This window comes from Coregonus lavaretus, assembly GCF_964263955.1.
Source record: "Coregonus lavaretus genome assembly, contig: HAP1_SCAFFOLD_611, whole genome shotgun sequence".
Taxonomy (NCBI): domain Eukaryota; kingdom Metazoa; phylum Chordata; class Actinopteri; order Salmoniformes; family Salmonidae; genus Coregonus; species Coregonus lavaretus.
In genome coordinates, this window is record NW_028162780.1 from 289,751 (window position 1) to 307,848 (window position 18,098).

At 42.6% G+C, this 18,098-nt stretch overlaps 2 protein-coding genes across 2 annotated transcripts; one reads left to right on the top strand and one right to left on the bottom strand.

The window, feature by feature from the left end:
* The first annotated feature begins 517 nt into the window (after nucleotides 1-517).
* LOC311118863 (uncharacterized protein) lies at nucleotides 518-1,598 on the top strand. Its single transcript, XM_084193629.1, has 3 exons — nucleotides 518-623; nucleotides 836-958; nucleotides 1,407-1,598. Exons 1-3 carry the CDS (start codon nucleotides 575-577, stop codon nucleotides 1,511-1,513), a joined length of 279 nt encoding a protein of 92 aa, XP_084049755.1. The 5' UTR covers nucleotides 518-574; the 3' UTR covers nucleotides 1,514-1,598.
* Nucleotides 1,599-2,171: 573 nt separating this feature from the next.
* LOC311118862 (GTP-binding protein Rheb-like) lies at nucleotides 2,172-18,098 on the bottom strand. The gene is made up of 8 exons (XM_084193628.1): nucleotides 17,826-18,098; nucleotides 17,041-17,112; nucleotides 12,443-12,510; nucleotides 11,198-11,280; nucleotides 8,968-9,024; nucleotides 5,065-5,112; nucleotides 4,700-4,781; nucleotides 2,172-4,045 (listed from the first exon to the last, which is right to left on the bottom strand). The coding sequence occupies exons 1-8, from the start codon at nucleotides 17,875-17,877 to the stop codon at nucleotides 3,953-3,955; spliced, it is 555 nt and encodes a 184-aa protein (XP_084049754.1). The 5' UTR covers nucleotides 17,878-18,098; the 3' UTR covers nucleotides 2,172-3,952.

Here is an 18,098-nt window from a genome sequence, read left to right on the forward strand (position 1 = left end):
GCATATTATTATTATTATAGTCAGTTGTACATTTTGTCTCATGCTTCTCTGATCGGTATTCTTCATTTTTCATGTTGCTTTACAAGGTTTCAACGGCTGGATGCTTTATAGTCTTTTACTGTCCTCTATTGCTTGGGTTTGTTTCTCAATATGAGTAATGAAAGCTATTTTTTGTTCAAGATCAAAGTGTATGGTAATGTGATATAAATTATTTTAATTAATCAAAAGTGTTTCTGAATCTGGTGTGGTGGTTAGACCACATATACCCATGGGGACATGGGGTTCGAATCCCATGTCATATACCCATGGGGACATGAGTTCAAATCCCGTGTCAGCCCTTCTTCTCTGTCTCCTTCTGTATACGTCTCCCCTCTACGTTCTGACTATCACCGTTCATCAAACAATAAAATACTCAAAAATATACGTTAATTCAAACATATAATGCAGTGAGCCGTACGTATGTCTCGCTGCAAAGCATAATCCACAAAAAGGGTTCACAAAACATTTTTTCGCAATGTTTACAAATCACTGCCTGTTCCCTTCTCTCAGGTTCACACACAGGCCAACCAGCAAGATGAAGATAGTGATATTGGCTGTGGCTCTGGCCCTGGTGTTGGCTAGTGGTGGGTCTGTCACTAATTAACTACTGAGTAAACACTGTCTTTTAACCCCTCCCGTACTGTGGTGCTGGGTGAGGCTATGGAACGGTCTCGTATTGTAACATCGATGTGGTCCTAACACAGTGGTGTGTTCTAGGTGTGTTCTAGGTGTGTTCTAGGGTTCCTATAACCTCGCTATAATTCTGTGGTCCTAACACAGTGGTGTTGTCCCCTAGGTGAAGCCCTTGACTGTCTGCGCTGTGTCCCAACTAAGGCGGGACGAGACTGTGAGGTGACAGTAGAAACCTGCCCCCCAGAGAAGGACGGCTGTGCAGCCGCCAAGTTCCTCAGAGCACCGTGTAAGTAATGTTACTGACCAGGTTCAAAACCCGGGTCTTCAGACTATGTTAGCCTGCTGAGCTAAACCCTTACACTTGAAAAAGAGTAATGTTGTGATGATGCTACATTACTTGAGAAAACAGCATTGGATGTCATGTCACACTAAGTTCTGTGCCAGTGTTGACAAATCGTCTCAGAGTGGTGCAGTTTTATATCGTAATGAATAAGACTATATGGACTCATCCTACATCAGCACTCCTGCTCTGAGATGCTTTGTGGACCCTGCTAAAAAATAAAAAAGCATAGATCAGCATACGTATCATGCTGGTCTTTGCTGGGTTTTTTTTCAGAGGGGATGCAGGCCCTGGTTTGAATAACCAAGAATAAAAGGTTTTTAATACAGATTATAGTCAACCGTTAACAGCTATCACATAGTAACATAACATTGTCCTATATTTTCTCTCTCAGTTGGCCATTTCCAGAGATGCATGGACATGTCGGGCTGTAAGATGTTCCAAACCAACGCTTTCATCAACATGAAGTGTTGTGACACTGAGAAGTGCAACACATTCTAGAATCTATATACTGGTTCACGTTCTAGAATCTATATACTGATTCACATTCTAGAATCTATATAAATGGTTCACATTCTAGAATCTATATACTGGTTCACGTTCTAGAATCTATATACTGATTCACATTCTAGAATCTATATACTGGTTCACGTTCTAGAATCTATATACTGATTCACATTCTAGAATCTATATAAATGGTTCACGTTCTAGAATCTATATAAATGGTTCACATTCTAGAATCTATATACTGGTTCACATTCTAGAATCTATATACTGGTTCATATTCTAGAATCTATATACTGGTTCACATTCTAGAATCTATATACTGGTTCACATTCTAGAATCGATATACTGGTTCACATTCTAGACCAGGGGTATTCAAATCCTACCCTGGAGGTCTGGAGTACCATCACATAAACCATCGCAGCATCAACCATCACAACAACCATCGCAACTTAAACCATCACAACATCAACCATCACAACAACCATCACATCAACTATGCTTGATATTTATCAGCAAACGTGAATCATTATTTGACTTGAAATAAACCAAAACCTTGAAACCCTTTGTAGTTAAAAAATCTTTTTTTCAAAATGATTGAATCTGAGCAAAGTGTATCAATCATCATTGTAGGAATGATACAACAAACACTTCTGAAATAAATAATCACTTTCTGCTTTAATGATTACAATCAAAAAACATTTTGTACAACATTAGAAAATGCGATGCAGATATTTTGTCTGACGACAGAAACGGCTATGCAAAAAAACAAAACATCTGACTGACAACGACGGGGAGAGAAGTAGTAGATAAAGAAAGAGCTGTGTATTGGAGGGACAGAGGAAACAGCTACGAATGCATCAGAAATGTCTAAAGAGCTAATCCTAACTTCCACATAAATTGAATGTTCACTTTAGTCATGCATTGATGTCAATGGGAGACTGTGAAAATTTGACTTAAGGGAGTTAGGATTCGCCCTTAAGTTTATTGGAAGATTTCCTATTAGGTTTTAGTGGGGTATGGATTGACAATGACAACAATGACAGAGCCCAGCTGGCACATAACGTTCTGAGAACCATCCCAGCTAGCACATAACGTTCTGAGAACCATCCCAGCTAGCACATAACGTTCTGAGAACCATGTGTTTCTTAGAGCTCGGTGAGAGCGTTGTTGTCCTACGGTTATTTTGCATACAACCTTCCCACAACTTTCTGGGTAGTTGCTTGGCTTTGGAACATTCTCAGCACATTTAGGTGAACTTAAAAAACGTAATTGTCTTCCTATTTCATTACTTTTAACAGAATGTTTCCTAAAATGTCAAACATGGTTACATTTCATTTCAATTTTGGTAATGTTCTAGAAACGTTCTCCAACTGGTTTGACATTTTAAAACAGTTCAGAGAACGTTAAGAAACAACGTTCTTCTGTGGGAATTTCAGTACTTCAGCATAACGTTTCCTACAGTTTTCCTCATGGTTTTTATTTAAAGTCATGTTCTCAAATTGTTCCAAAAGGTCCATTAAAAAAATACAGAACTTTAGTAACATTCAGAGAATGTTCTAAGAATATTATTTAAAAACATATAAATTCTGTTCTCAGCGTCAACAAAACTCTCTCTATCCTGTATCTTGTTAAGTGTGTTCAGGTGTGTTGGCTACACCCACTAATTAACCACACCTGATCTTAATGAGTTCTTGTTTCCTTTGAAATGGGGTCTGTTTGAATAGACTAAAACAAAGAGCTTTGTATGAGTGAAACAAAACATTGCATGCTAGGTCCATGCTGGTGGCACAGTGGACTAATTCCATGGATAGAGCTGTGTGAGGACAAAACAATCATTGATTAAATAAACATATAAAAAACTAAATTCAATAGAAGGGATTGTTTTTCTTCATGACATCTCTAATATGAGAAGGTTCAATGTGAAATCAAATTACATGGAATATCTCTGATCTTCCATAGTCACAATTCCACCATAAAGCCAGAATGGACACCTGTGCAGCCCCACGTGAGGAAGCCAGTCATAGTTTCTGATACATACTTTATGAGAAACAGTAGTCTGATCTACCATCCTGATCGCTGTGCTTTTGCAAGATCAGGATAGTCGAACAAGACTACAGAAACAGCCCCTAGTCCCTAAACCCTAGAAGTGCCTTGGGGGGTAAGGGTGTAGGGTCTAGGGGTTATTTCTGGGCAGGGCCTCAGTTTTGCATCAGGGCTGAGCACAGAACAGACGAGAAGTGGATTGTGGGAAATGTACAGTATGACAGCCACTCAACCTTTCATAACAAACAAACAGAAATACTGACAAATAAACTGTTGGTGAGTTGACAGTTGAAGACAGTTGAGAAGTAGTAGTTGAACTGGCAGGAAGCCTTCAAGTAACGGGATATCCCAGTGCAGTGTCCTGTTCTCTGTTTTGATTGATCAGCAGCTCTACATCAAGGAGCAGGAAGTCTTCCCTGGTTGGACGCCTCCTTCCAGCTTCTCGGCCTCCAGGATCATCCTCTTGAACACCTCCACCGCCGTCTGAGACACACAGAGACACACCGGTTAGAATATAACAACTCCACCGCCGTCGGAAACACACACCGGAAAGAAATAGAACAGACTACTTTACTATCTACTACGACACCACCGTCAGAGAGAGAGAGAGAGACAGAGAGAGAGAGAGAGAGAGAGAGAGAGAGAGAGAGAGAGAGAGAGAGAGAGAGAGAGAGAGAGAGAGAACAGTACTGTAACTTCTCTGGAATGTTCCTTTCAATAGTGTGGAGAGCTGAGCTGCCCCCTGCTGTAGAGTACAGAGTACTGCAATACAGGCCTGTAGACTCCCAAGCTCAGTGCCTGTAGCAGTGTTTTTTAACCCTGACCCTGGGAACCAAATAGGTGCATATTGTATTTTTCGCCCTAGTACTACACACCTGATTCCATTAATCAAAGGTTTGATGAGGAGTTGGTTCGTGGAATCAGGTTTATTAGTGCTACGATCTACGGCAGGGCTGTTCGATGTCGGTCATAGAGGGCCAAAAACACTTCTTCAGGTTTTCATTCTCTCCTTCCAACCAGGGACTAATTCAGACCTGGGAAACCAGGTGATTAACTACCAGGTAGAAACAAGTACCAGAAGTGTTTTGTCCCTCCAGGCCCTGTTCTATGGCATAGACGTGTTCTAGTTGTTTTCACCTGGTTCTCTTTAGCTGAGGATTCCATGAAGGCAGCGTTCCAGGAGTCTGCTAGTGCCTTCCCTTCCTCACAGCTGATCACCCTGGGACACAAAGTAACATCACACCAATCAGACACCCCACACGCGCACACACACACACACACACACACACACACACACACACACACACACACACACACCAACAGGTTAGAGGATGGCGTCACGGATACCTAGTCAGTTGTACAACTGAATGCATTCAACTGAAATGTGTCTTCCGCATTTAACCCAACCCCTCTGAATCAGAGAGCTTTAGTGTGTGTGTGTGTTTGTGTTTGTGTGTGTGTGTGTGAGTGTGTGTATCTACGTATGTCAGTAAGTAACACACCTTTCCATGTGCAGGTCGTTCTTATTTCCCACCAACATAATAGGTACTCTGTAGAGAAAGACAAAACCACATGTTGTATCCCATGTATCCGAGACAAAACCACATGTTGTATCCCATGTATCCGAGACAAAACCACATGTTGTATCCCATGTATCCGAGACAAAACCACATGTTGTATCCCATGTATCCAAGACAAAACCACATGTTGTATCCCATGTATCCAAGACAAAACCACATGTTGTATCCCATGTATCCAATACAAAACCACATGTTGTATCCCATGTATCAGAGACAAAACCACATGTTGTATCCCATGTATCCAATACAAAACCACATGTTGTATCCCATGTATCCAATACAAAACCACATGTTGTATCCCATGTATCCGAGACAAAACCACATGTTGTATCCCATGTATCCGAGACAAAACCACATGTTGTATCCCATGTATCAGAGACAAAACCACATGTTGTATCCCATGTATCAGAGACAAAACCACATGTTGTATCCCATGTATCCGAGACAAAACCACATGTTGTATCCCATGTATCCAAGACAAAACCACATGTTGTATCCCATGTATCCAAGACAAAACCACATGTTGTATCCCATGTATCCAAGACAAAACCACATGTTGTATCCCATGTATCAGAGACAAAACCACATGTTGTATCCCATGTATCAGAGACAAAACCACATGTTGTATCCCATGTATCCAAGACAAAACCACATGTTGTATCCCATGTATCAGAGACAAAACCACATGTTGTATCCCATGTATCCAAGACAAAACCACATGTTGTATCCCATGTATCCAAGACAAAACCACATGTTGTATCCCATGTATCAGAGACAAAACCACATGTTGTATCCCATGTATCAGAGACAAAACCACATGTTGTATCCCATGTATCCAAGACAAAACCACATGTTGTATCCCATGTATCAGAGACAAAACCACATGTTGTATCCCATGTATCCAATACAAAACCACATGTTGTATCCCATGTATCCAATACAAAACCACATGTTGTATCCCATGTATCAGAGACAAAACCACATGTTGTATCCCATGTATCAGAGACAAAACCACATGTTGTATCCCATGTATCCAATACAAAACCACATGTTGTATCCCATGTATCAGAGACAAAACCACATGTTGTATCCCATGTATCAGAGACAAAACCACATGTTGTATCCCATGTATCAGAGACAAAACCACATGTTGTATCCCATGTATCAGAGACAAAACCACATGTTGTATCCCATGTATCAGAGACAAAACCACATGTTGTATCCCATGTATCAGAGACAAAACCACATGTTGTATCCCATGTATCCAATACAAAACCACATGTTGTATCCCATGTATCAGAGACAAAACCACATGTTGTATCCCATGTATCAGAGACAAAACCACATGTTGTATCCCATGTATCCAATACAAAACCACATGTTGTATCCCATGTATCAGAAACAAAACCACATGTTGTATCCCATGTATCAGAGACAAAACCACATGTTGTATCCCATGTATCAGAGACAAAACCACATGTTGTATCCCATGTATCAGAGACAAAACCACATGTTGTATCCCATGTATCCAATACAAAACCACATGTTGTATCCCATGTATCAGAGACAAAACCACATGTTGTATCCCATGTATCAGAGACAAAACCACATGTTGTATCCCATGTATCAGAGACAAAACCACATGTTGTATCCCATGTATCCAAGACAAAACCACATGTTGTATCCCATGTATCAGAGACAAAACCACATGTTGTATCCCATGTATCCAATACAAAACCACATGTTGTATCCCATGTATCAGAGACAAAACCACATGTTGTATCCCATGTATCAGAGACAAAACCACATGTTGTATCCCATGTATCCAAGACAAAACCACATGTTGTATCCCATGTATCAGAGACAAAACCACATGTTGTATCCCATGTATCCAATACAAAACCACATGTTGTATCCCATGTATCAGAGACAAAACCACATGTTGTATCCCATGTATCCAAGACAAAACCACATGTTGTATCCCATGTATCAGAGACAAAACCACATGTTGTATCCCATGTATCCAATACAAAACCACATGTTGTATCCCATGTATCAGAGACAAAACCACATGTTGTATCCCATGTATCCAATACAAAACCACATGTTGTATCCCATGTATCAGAGACAAAACCACATGTTGTATCCCATATTCTCAAATGTTACATAGACACGGTAGATGCACCCTCAGCCTCATCTGCAAAAATCTGAGCCATCCGGTTTTCAGGGGCAAAAATCTGAGCCATCCGGTTTTCAGGGGCAAAAATCTGAGCCATCCGGTTTTCAGGGGCAAAAATCTGAGCCATCCGGTTTTCAGGGGCAAAAATCTGAGCCATCCGGTTTTCAGGGGCAAAAATCTGAGCCATCCGGTTTTCAGGGGCAAAAATCTGAGCCATCCGGTTTTCAGGGGCAAAAATCTGAGCCATCCGGTTTTCAGGGGCAAAAATATGAGCCATCCGGTTTTCAGGGGCAAAAATCTGAGACATCTGGTTTTTAGGGGCAAAAGGAAGAGAGCCTGTGATGCGACTTCCGCTTTTGGACATGTGCCTCGCAGTTTACAGTCCCCGGTGAAACATATAGTGCACGATACTGAATGTTATCAGATCTTCAACCAAAACCTAATATTAGATAAAGGGAACCTCTAGTGAATAAATAACACAACAATTACATACTTATTTCATTTATTTAATAAACAAAGTTACGCAACACCCAATTCCTTTGTGTGAAGAAGTAATTGCCCCCTTACACTCAATAACTGGTTGTGCCACCTTTAGCTGCAATGACTCCAACCAAACGCTTCCTGTAGTTGTTGATCAGTCTCTCACGTCGCTGTGGGTTTTCATGCATGAACTGCTTATTTGACGAGATGGAAACCAAACACTGCATTCCACAGTAAGAACATCATACCAACGGTCAAGCATGGTGGTGGTGGTGTGATGGTTTGGGGATGCTTTGCTGCCTCAGGACCTGGACGACTTGCCTTAATAGAAGGAACCATGAATTCTTCTCTATATCAGATAATTGTACAGGAGAATGTCAGACCATCTGTCTGCGAGCTGAAGCTGAAGCGCAGCTGGGTCATGCAGCAAGACAATGATCCAAAACACACAATCAAGTCTACATTAAAATTGTTAAAAAGCAACACATTTGAAGTTTTGGAATGGCCTAGTCAAAGTCCAGACCTAATCCCAATTGAGATGTTGTGGCAGGACTTGAAACGAGCAGTTCATGCTTGAAAACCCACAAATGTCGCTGAGTTAAAACAGTTCTGCACGAAAGAGTGGGCCAAATGTCCTCCACAGCGATGTGAGAGACTGATTAACAACTACAGGAAGCGTTTGGCTGGAGTCATTGCAGCTAAAGGTGGCACAACCAGTTATTGAGTGTAAGGGGGCAAAAATAGAGAAAGTCAGAAAGGGGGAAAATACTTTTTCGCGGCACTGTATGACTGGAAAACACGGAGCTTTCCAAGCAAGTGCCACAAAGTCGACAAACACCACATACCAATATTGTTGGTGTCAACTTTGTCGCCGATTCCATTAATCGCTAGATAACGCTAGCTGGCTAGCTCTGAAGTTGTTACCATCTGATTATTAACAAGACGATACTCCATCTTAACTCCTACTCCACATTTACTGGATAGGGTGAACCTCCTCGGACAGTTTGTTTCTCTCGTCATGACCAGAATGTGAGGCGTTTAGTTTCAGGCGTTTCTTTTAGGCCTGCTATGTTAGGTTACAGTAGAGGGTTAATATACGTCAGGTTACAGTAGAGGGTTAATATACGTCAGGTTACAGTAGATGAGGTTTAATTGGAAATACTCACTGAGATTTCCCCACCATATCCAGAAGTTTTTCATGGATAACCTGAACTACTTCAAAACTGGAAGAGAAGAAAAACAACATACTGTTATATATACTGTCACACATAATGTTATACATACTGTCACACATACTGTCACATATACTGTCATACATAAATACTGTGACATATACAGTGGGGAAAAAAAGTATTTAGTCAGCCACCAATTATGCAAGTTCTCCCACTTAAAAAGATGAGAGAGGCCTGTAATTTTCATCATAGGTACACGTCAACTATGACAGACAGAATGAGAAAAAAATATCCAGAAAATCACATTGTAGGATTTTTAAAGAATATATTTGCAAATTATGGTGGAAAATAAGTATTTGGTCAATAATAAAAGTTTCTCAATACTTTGTTATCTACCCTTTGTTGGCAATGACACAGGTCAAACGTTTTCTGTAAGTCTTCACAAGGTTTTCACACACTGTTGCTGGTATTTTGGCCCATTCCTCCATGCAGATCTCCTCTAGAGCAGTGATGTTTTGGGGCTGTCGCTGGGCAACACGGACTTTCAACTCCCTCCAAAGATTTTCTATGGGGTTGAGATCTGGAGACTGGCTAGGCCACTCCAGGACCTTGAAATGCTTCTTACGAAGCCACTCCTTCGTTGCCCGGGCAGTGTGTTTGGGATCATTGTCATGCTGAAAGACCCAGCCACGTTTCATCTTCAATGCCCTTGCTGATGGAAGGAGGTTTTCACTCAAAATCTCACGATACATGGCCCCATTCATTCTTTCCTTTACACGGATCAGTCGTCCTGGTCCCTTTGCAGAAAAACAGCCCCAAAGCATGATATTTCCACCCCATGCTTCACAGTAGGTATGGTGTTTTTGGATGCAACTCAGCATTCTTTGTCCTCCAAACACGACGAGTTGAGTTTTTACCAAAAAGTTGTATTTTGGTTTCATCTGACATTCTCCCAATCCTCTTCTGGATCATCCAAATGCACTCTAGCAAACTTCAGACGGGCCTGGACATGTACTGGCTTAAGCAGGGGGACACGTCTGGCACTGCAGGATTTGAGTCCCTGGCAGCGTAGTGTGTTACTGATGGTAGGCTTTGTTACTTTGGTCCCAGCTCTCTGCAGGTCATTCACTAGGTCCCCCTGTGTGGTTCTGGGATTTTTGCTCATCGTTCTTGTGATCATTTTGACCCCACGGGGTGAGATCTTGCGTGGAGCCCCAGATCGAGGGAGATTATCAGTGGTCTTGTATGTCTTCCATTTCCTAATAATTGCTCCCACAGTTGATTTCTTCAAACCAAGCTGCTTACCTATTGCAGATTCAGTCTTACCAGCCTGGTGCAGGTCTACAATTTTGTTTCTGGTGTCCTTTGACAGCTCTTTGGTCTTGGCCATAGTGGAGTTTGGAGTGTGACTGTTTGAGGTTGTGGACAGGTGTCTTTTATACTGATAATAAGTTCAAACAGGTGCCATTAATACAGGTAACAAGTGGAGGACAGAGAAGCCTCTTAAAGAAGAAGTTACAGGTCTGTGAGAGCTAGAAATCTTGCTTGTTTGTAGGTGACCAAATACTTATTTTTCCACCATAATTTGCAAATAAAATCATTAAAAATCCTACAATGTGATTTTCTGGATTTTTCTCCCCTCAATTTGTCTGTCATAGTTGACGTGTACCTATGATGAAAATTACAGGCCTCTCATCTTTTTAAGTGGGAGAACTTGCACAATTGGTGGCTGACTAAATACTTTTTTCCCCCCAACTGTACTGTCACATATACTGTCATACATAAATACTGCCATACATCTGAGCTGATAGAATAGTTCAGCATTTCCAAAACTCTGTCCTGGGAACTGGGGACTTATTAAAATGATAAACTCGTCATCATTCTGTGATTATTTGAATCAGCTGTGTAAAAACCACAACATGCACCCAGGGGGGGGGGGCCGGGACCCAGTCTGTGTAATGCTGGTGTAGTTAATCTGGTCATTGTGGACCGAGGGGGGGGGGGGGCGCAACCCTCCTCTAGAGCTACTGCTGGATGTGCAGGCTTTTGTTCCAGCCCTACTCTAATACACCTGATTCTGCTGCTCATCAGGACCTTGATTAGCTGAATCAGCTTCGAGCAGGGCTGAAGTAAAAAACCTGCACAGTGGTTGACCACCCCTGCTGCAGACAATTTTGCACAATCTAAAATCATTAAAATATAGTAGAGTAAATAGCTGACTAACCTTTTATTGGACGTGACAGAGTAGACCAGGATGTAACCGTTGACATCTATGGAATAGGTCTGAGGAAAGATAGAGTATTCATCCTGGAAAAGAGAGGGTGGGATGGGGAGAGAGAGGGGGGAGGGAGAGAGAGGGGGGAGGGAGAGAGCGAGAGCGAGAGCGAGAGCGAGAGAGAGAGAGAAAGAGAGAGTGTTACGGATACAGGTATCCTGTGTGTGTTTTTGTGTTTTTCCTCTCCTTCTGCCCTAATCACAGGTGTCCTTTATGTTCCTGATTGGTGGTCGTTGGGGGTGTCCCATCTGTCCGACATCCGTTTGGCTGCTGATTGCTGAGGTGGACCAATCAGTGGACATTCCTCTGTATTGCACCACCTGTTTCTGGTTTCCCACTCACACCTCCCATTGTTTTAAAAGCCAGTCAGTTGTGTTTGTAGAGAGAGACTATTTTCCGTATGTGAGTATGGATACTGTGGTGTCCTGTGTTTTGGGTACTCACTCATTTGCTGGTTACTCTGTTTGGTAACTTTGTTGTGTGTTTCTGGGAAAAGGGGGATTTAAGCAAGTTGCCCTTAGGCCTACATTACCCGTAGGAAGAACATTGTCTAAAAACACTAGTTAGACCTGAGCGGACCACCCACTGTATTTTTGTATGATTAGCAGTAGCTTAGCGGTTCTTGAGGCAGGCAAGATCAGTTTAGTTTTTTTTTACACTACTGTTTCATTTCTTGGGTCCTGCTCAGCCCTTTTTCTCAAACCTTTACCGTGTGTTCATAATAAACATTTTATGTTTGACGGTAGCTTATGGTTTGTCAGTGTATTTTTTTTTGTTCTCACTGTTTCCATGTCACGATTCTAATTTGCATGAATTATGTTATGGGTCTCTTGTCCATCCACCCTAGACGTTTAAAGCCACGGGGTTCGTAACAGAGAGAGAGAGAGAGACTGAGTGAAATAAGTGCTTAGCCTGCATTCTGTAACATAATGGCTCAGTTTCAATGTCCATATTAGTATATCGCTTAGATTCTAGGACTTAGAGCAAAAGAGTAATGCAATCATTCTAATTAGAAGTATGGCGCATTCTAGTGTGGGCATTGGAACATAGCCTGTGTTCTAAAATTCTAATATGATACTACATTATGAGTAGGGCCAGGTCCCCAACCATGAGTCAATGTAGAAATGTAAGGTCTTATAAAAAAACGGTTTGAAGTTGATTTTTAAAATAGATCCCTGTGGTGTACACTCCTACCTGTCCCGCTGTATCTACCAACTGCAGGTGGTATTCCTGTCCGCTTATCGTGATCATCTTGGTAAATGCTGCAGCAAAAAGAGAGAGAAGATAGGAGTTAAATGGCAGTGACATCTAACAGACGATTACCGTGAACTCTCTCCATTCACATAAAGATTGTCTCTATAGAGTCTAACTCCTGAGGTTATTGACTCCTGTCATTCAGCTCGTCTAGACATATGATAAATGGTTTTCAATAAAATATGTCTCTCTAACCAGGTTCCCATCCAACGTTTTTATGGGAGTAAAGTATGTCCGATTAAAAAATGTCATGACAGGCCTGATGGAAACAGAAAAATGTTCGGTGAACTTTCCAAATGTCGACAAAACAAAATATGGTAGACAAGGTGGGCTCTTTTTGTGTCTGTAAAATCAATTATGCGAGAAATGTCAGTGGAAACGCTTTTATGCGCAAATATTGATTTAATAACCATCATATCGAAGTAAGCTTGGAGTCAGACGTGTTGTGTGGTCCTCCCACTACGACTCGTCGAGAAAGACTCGTCGAGAAAGACATGCAGTTTATTAGGCTACAGATTAAATAAATGATGATGAACTTCACAGGGTGGTGAAAAGTGCAAGGTGATGAGGGCGGCAGGTAGCTTAGTGGTTAAGAGCGTTGTGCCAGTAACCGAAAGGTCGCTGGTTCTAATCCCCGAGCCGACTAGGTGAAAAATCTGTCAATGTGCCCTTGAGCAAGGCACTTAACTCCTGATTGCTCCTGTAAATCGCTCTGGATAAGAGCGTCTGCTAAATGACAAAAATAAAAAAAAAGATACAAATAAATACAACATTTGAGCTTGATGCTCCTTTCCAATAAATATTGAGGGTCTTGTTCTGGTGACATGATCGTCGATGCTTGGCTGCCGTTTGACAAATAAAAATAATCTCGCTTTTTTTTTTCTTCATAATAATCTCATAATGTAGGCTATACACACACACACTGTATCTGCCATCTGTTGGCTAGAGAACACATGCCAATACCGGAGTGGGCACACTCGCTATGTAACACACATGTTTTTGTGGTTGAGAAAACCCATCAGCTGAGTTGAAAATGCGAATTTAACCGCAAAAGGTATTTTTACGTGAACTATGTCATCACGCACAGCCTTTTATCTGCCACAAGTCCATTTTATGTGCATAATGTTTTTATGTGGATTTTTGAATATTCGCATGAAAATCTGTCACCAATTGAAAGGAAACCTAGCTGCTGTATCCCATTGAAAAAAACTGCGTTTCTACAGTGCTTTCGGAAAGTATTCAGACCCCTTGACTTTTTCCACATTTGTTACGTTACAGTCTTATTCTAAAATTGATTAAAATGTTTTTTCCCCTCATCAATTTACACACACTACCCCATAATGACAAAGCAAAAACAGGTTTTTAGACATTTTTGCAAATGTATTAAAAAAAAACAACTGAAAAATCACATTTACATAAGTATTCAGACCCTTTACTCAGTACTTTGTTGAAGCACATTTTGCAGCGATTACAGCCTCAAGTCTTCTTGGGTATGACGCAACAAGCTTGGCAGAGCATTCGGAAAGAATTCAGACCCCACCTGTATTTGGGGAGTTTCTCCCATTCTTCTCTGCAGATCCTCTCAAGCTCTGTCAGGTTGGATGGGGAGCGTCGCTGCACAGCTATTTTCAGGTCTCTCCAGAGATGTTCGATCGGGTTCAAGTCCAGGCTCTGGCTGGGCAACTCAATGACATTCAGAGACTTGTCCCAAAGCCACTCCTGCGTTGTCTTGGCTGTGTGCTTAGGGTCGTTGTCCTGTTGGAAGGTGAACCTTCGCCCCAGTCTGTCCTGAGCAGGTTTTCATCAATGATCTCTCTGCACTTTGCTCCGTTCATCTTTCCCTTGATCCTGACTAGTTTCCCAGTCCCTGCCACTGAAAAACATCCCCACAGCATGATGCTGCCACCACCATGCTTCACCGTAGGGATGGTGCCAGGTTTCCTCCAGATGTGACACTTGGCATTCAGGCCAAAGCTTTCAATGTTGATTTCATCTGACCAGAGAATCTTGTTTCTCATGGTCTGAGAGTCCTTTAGGCGGGCTGTCATGTGCCTTTTACTGAGGAGTGGCTTCCGTCTGGCCACTCTACCATAAAGGCCTGATTGGTGGAGGTCTGCAGAGATGGTTGTCCTTCTGGAAGGTTCTCCCATCTCCACAGAGGAAGTCTGGAGCTCTGTCAGAGTGACCATCGGGTTCTTGGTCACCTCCCTGACCAAGGCCCTTCTCCCCCGATTGCTCAGTTTGGCCAGGGCGGCCAGCTCTAGGAATAGTCTTGGTGGTTCCAAACTAATTCCATTTCAGAATGATGGAGGCCACTGTGTTCTTGGGGACTTTCAATGCTGCAGAAATGTTTTTGTACCCTTCCCCAGATCTGTACCTTGACACAATCCTGTCTCGGAGCTCTACGGACAATTCCGCTTGGTTTTTGCTCTGACAGGTGTGTGGCTTTCCAAATCATGTCCAATCAATTGAATTTACCACAGATGGACTCCAATCAAGTTGTAGAAACATCTCGAGATGATCAATGAAAACAGGATGCACCTGAGCTCAATTTCGAGTCTCATAGCAAAGGGCCTGAATACTAAGGTAGTTCTGTTTTATATTTTTAGTACATTTGCAAACATTTCTAAAAACCTGTTTTCGCTTTGTCATTATGGGGTATTGTGTGTAGATTGATGATTAATTAATTTTTTGTAATCCATTTTAGAATAAGGCTGTAACGTAACAAAATGTGGAAAAATGGAAGGGGTCTGAATACTTTCCGAATGCACTGTATGGCAGCCTAAAAATTAGGGACAAAAAAGTCCCCGTATGTTGTGAAGGAGGAGAAGAAGGTGGAGGAGGTGGGGGGAGGAGAAGGAGGATGTGGAGGAGGTGGAGGAGGTGGAGGAGGAAGTGGAGAGGGAGGAGGAGGAAGTGGAGAGGGAGGAGGAGGGGGGAGACGGAAGTGGAGAGGGAGTAGGAGGGGGGGAGGAGGATGTGGAGGAGGTAGAGGGAGGAGGAGGAGGATGTGGAGGGGGGAGGAGGAAGTGAAGAGGGAGTAGGAGGGGGGAGGAGGAGGAAGATGTAGAGGAGGAGAAGGATGTGGAGGAGGTAGAGGGGGAGGAGGAGAATGAGGTTTAGGGCGGAGGAGGATGTGGAGAGGGAGTAGGAGGGGAGAGAAGGAGGTGGAGGGGGGAGGAGGAAGTGGAGAGAGGGGGGAGGAGAAGAAGGAGGAGGAGTAGGAGGAGGGCTGTACCAGCAGAATCCACTTCACACTACTAACCAGACACTATATCAGCCAGTCAGTCACAGAGCCCTAACAGGAGCAATGGTAAAGAACGTTATTATAGAGATATAATTAGATATATATAGATATATTATAGGGGAACCGTGGGGGTGTTTTAGTTGTACTATCCTTGTGGGGACCAGAAGTCCTCATAAGGATAGTTAAACAAGGAAAATTCGGACAAGTGGGGACATTTCGCCCCCACAAGGAAAGGGGCTATTTTAGGCTTACATAGGCATGTCAAGAGAAGGCACCGCCTCTGGTCAAAACCCACTGTTAAGGGTTAGGGTTAGGGGTTAAGGTTAGGGTTAGGGGTTAGGGGTTAGGGGTTAGGGGTTAGGGTTAGGGGTTAGGGTTAGGGGTTAAGGTTAGGATTAGGGGTTAAGGTTAGGGTTAGGGGTTAGGGTTAGGGGTTAGGGTTAGGGTTAGGGGTTAAGGTTAGGGGTTAGGGTTAGGGGTTAAGGTTAGGGGTTAAGGTTAGGGTTAGGGGTTAAGGTTAGGGGTTAGGGGTTAAGGTTAGGGTTAGGGGTTAGGGTTAGGGTTAGGGGTTAAGGTTGGGGTTAAGGTTAGGGGTTAAGGTTAGGGGTTAAGGTTAGGGGTTAAGGTTAGGGTTAGGATTAGGGGTTAAGGTTAGGGTTAGGGTTAGGGGTTAAGGTTAGGGTTAGGGGTTAAGGTTAGGGTTAGGGGTTAAGGTTAGGGTTAGGGGTTAAGGTTAGGGGTTAAGGTTAGGGAAAATATGATTTTTAGTGGGAATCAATTGTTTGTTCCCGCTAACAGCCTCGGGTGAAGGTGCAAGCTGGTAGCACTGATATTTGTCAGACTCGGCCACGTACACAGGCTTGCAGTGCGTGGCCTCCAGATTGCGGGCCTGACAAAAACTAGGACAAAAACAATTGGCTAGGTACTGCTCTGTTTCAGCTGTCGAGGGCAGCCTCGCTGTTTGGAGAAGGAGGCGCTTGCTGTACCCTTGAGTGCCATGCATACAGGGACCTTCGAAATGTTTGGATCCATTTTTTAGTAAATTTGATTGGTGGATTAAAATAAAGTATTTAAAATGTGTGTGTGTGTGTCGCAAGTTGTACCAGATCGAGCTTAAACACCAGCACCGGGAGACCGGGAGCAAGGTGAAAATCCAAAGCGCTCTAAGGTATTATATTTGAATATATGCATCACTCTGTGCTACTACACCAGTTTCACAGCTGAGTCTAAGAGCTGTATGTCTTCATGTGTTTCTGAATGTGTTTCTGAATGTGTTTTTGAAGACACTTACTGTTTTCTATTGTTGGGTCATAGGAGTCGACAAACTGGCCTTCCACAAACTGAATCGTTAGCGACGACTTTCCTACAGGGAAAAACATGTAAGATGTCATTTATCAGTTTTTGAAGAAAAAACCCCACCTCTCAATTCAATTCAAGGGAAACGTGTGTTAACATTGCCAAAGCAAGGGAAGTGGATAGTAAACAAAAGTGAAATAAACAATAAATATTAACAGTAAACATTACACTCAGAAGTTTCAAAAGAATAAAGACATTTCAAATGTCATATGTCATTTCTCTCTCTCTCTCTCTCTATCCCCCCCTCTCTCTCTCTCTCTCTCTCTCTCTCTCCCCCCCTCTCTCTCTCTCTCCCCCCCCTCTCTCTCTCCCCCCCCCCCCCTCTCTCTCTCTCTCTCTCTCTCTCTCCCCCCCCCCCCCCCTCTCTCTCTCTCTCTCTCATATATGTAAATGTAGTAGGCCTGTCAGCTACAGTAGTCTATACAGTAATCTATGCAGTAGTCTATATGCCAGGCCAACTGAACAAGCACATTCGAAGACAGAACTCTTCGGTGAATTGGGCAACATCCAACACTTCTAGGACGATCACAAGGCGTAATATCGGGCAGGCGCTCATCTCTTCCAGCGTGGTGTTGCGTTACAGATGACGCTCCCTATAATGGAACTATTTTATAAAGAGAGCATAATCCGTTACACATGCGCGGTCTCTACCTACAGCTAAAGAACGCCTAAAACACGCATCTTGTGTCTTTCTATGGTCGACAGAAAAATGGAACTCACCTACGGATCTGTAGCCGAGGATGACGATTTTTCGTGATTTGGGCTGCGGCATATCTCGTGCTGGCTATCGCATCTAATCCTCGCGGTGGATAGCAGCAACCTCCAACATAAACGGCATTAGCATGTCACGAACAGAGCAGTCCGATGATTTGATCTGTTTTTCTTTTAAATCACTATCTACTCTCGTAAAATAAGAAATTATACGTTTACAGATTAGACATTTGAATTCCCGTACATTTAGTAGAAATGTGGGGCATGTATAAAACTGCGTCA

Coding starts and splice junctions, on each gene's coding strand:
- LOC311118862 (XM_084193628.1), bottom strand. CDS start 17,877: ATGCCGCAGCCCAAATCACGAAAAATCGTCATCCTCGGCTACAGATCC. Junction 5,113..8,967: donor GATATGGTGGGGAAATCTCA/GTGAGTATTTCC, acceptor CTTTCTCTACAG/AGTACCTATTATGTTGGTGG. Junction 4,046..4,699: donor CCTCAGCTAAAGAGAACCAG/GTGAAAACAACT, acceptor TGTGTGTCTCAG/ACGGCGGTGGAGGTGTTCAA.
- LOC311118863 (XM_084193629.1), top strand. CDS start 575: ATGAAGATAGTGATATTGGCTGTGGCTCTGGCCCTGGTGTTGGCTAGT. Junction 624..835: donor GGCCCTGGTGTTGGCTAGTG/GTGGGTCTGTCA, acceptor GTTGTCCCCTAG/GTGAAGCCCTTGACTGTCTG. Junction 959..1,406: donor CAAGTTCCTCAGAGCACCGT/GTAAGTAATGTT, acceptor TTTCTCTCTCAG/TTGGCCATTTCCAGAGATGC.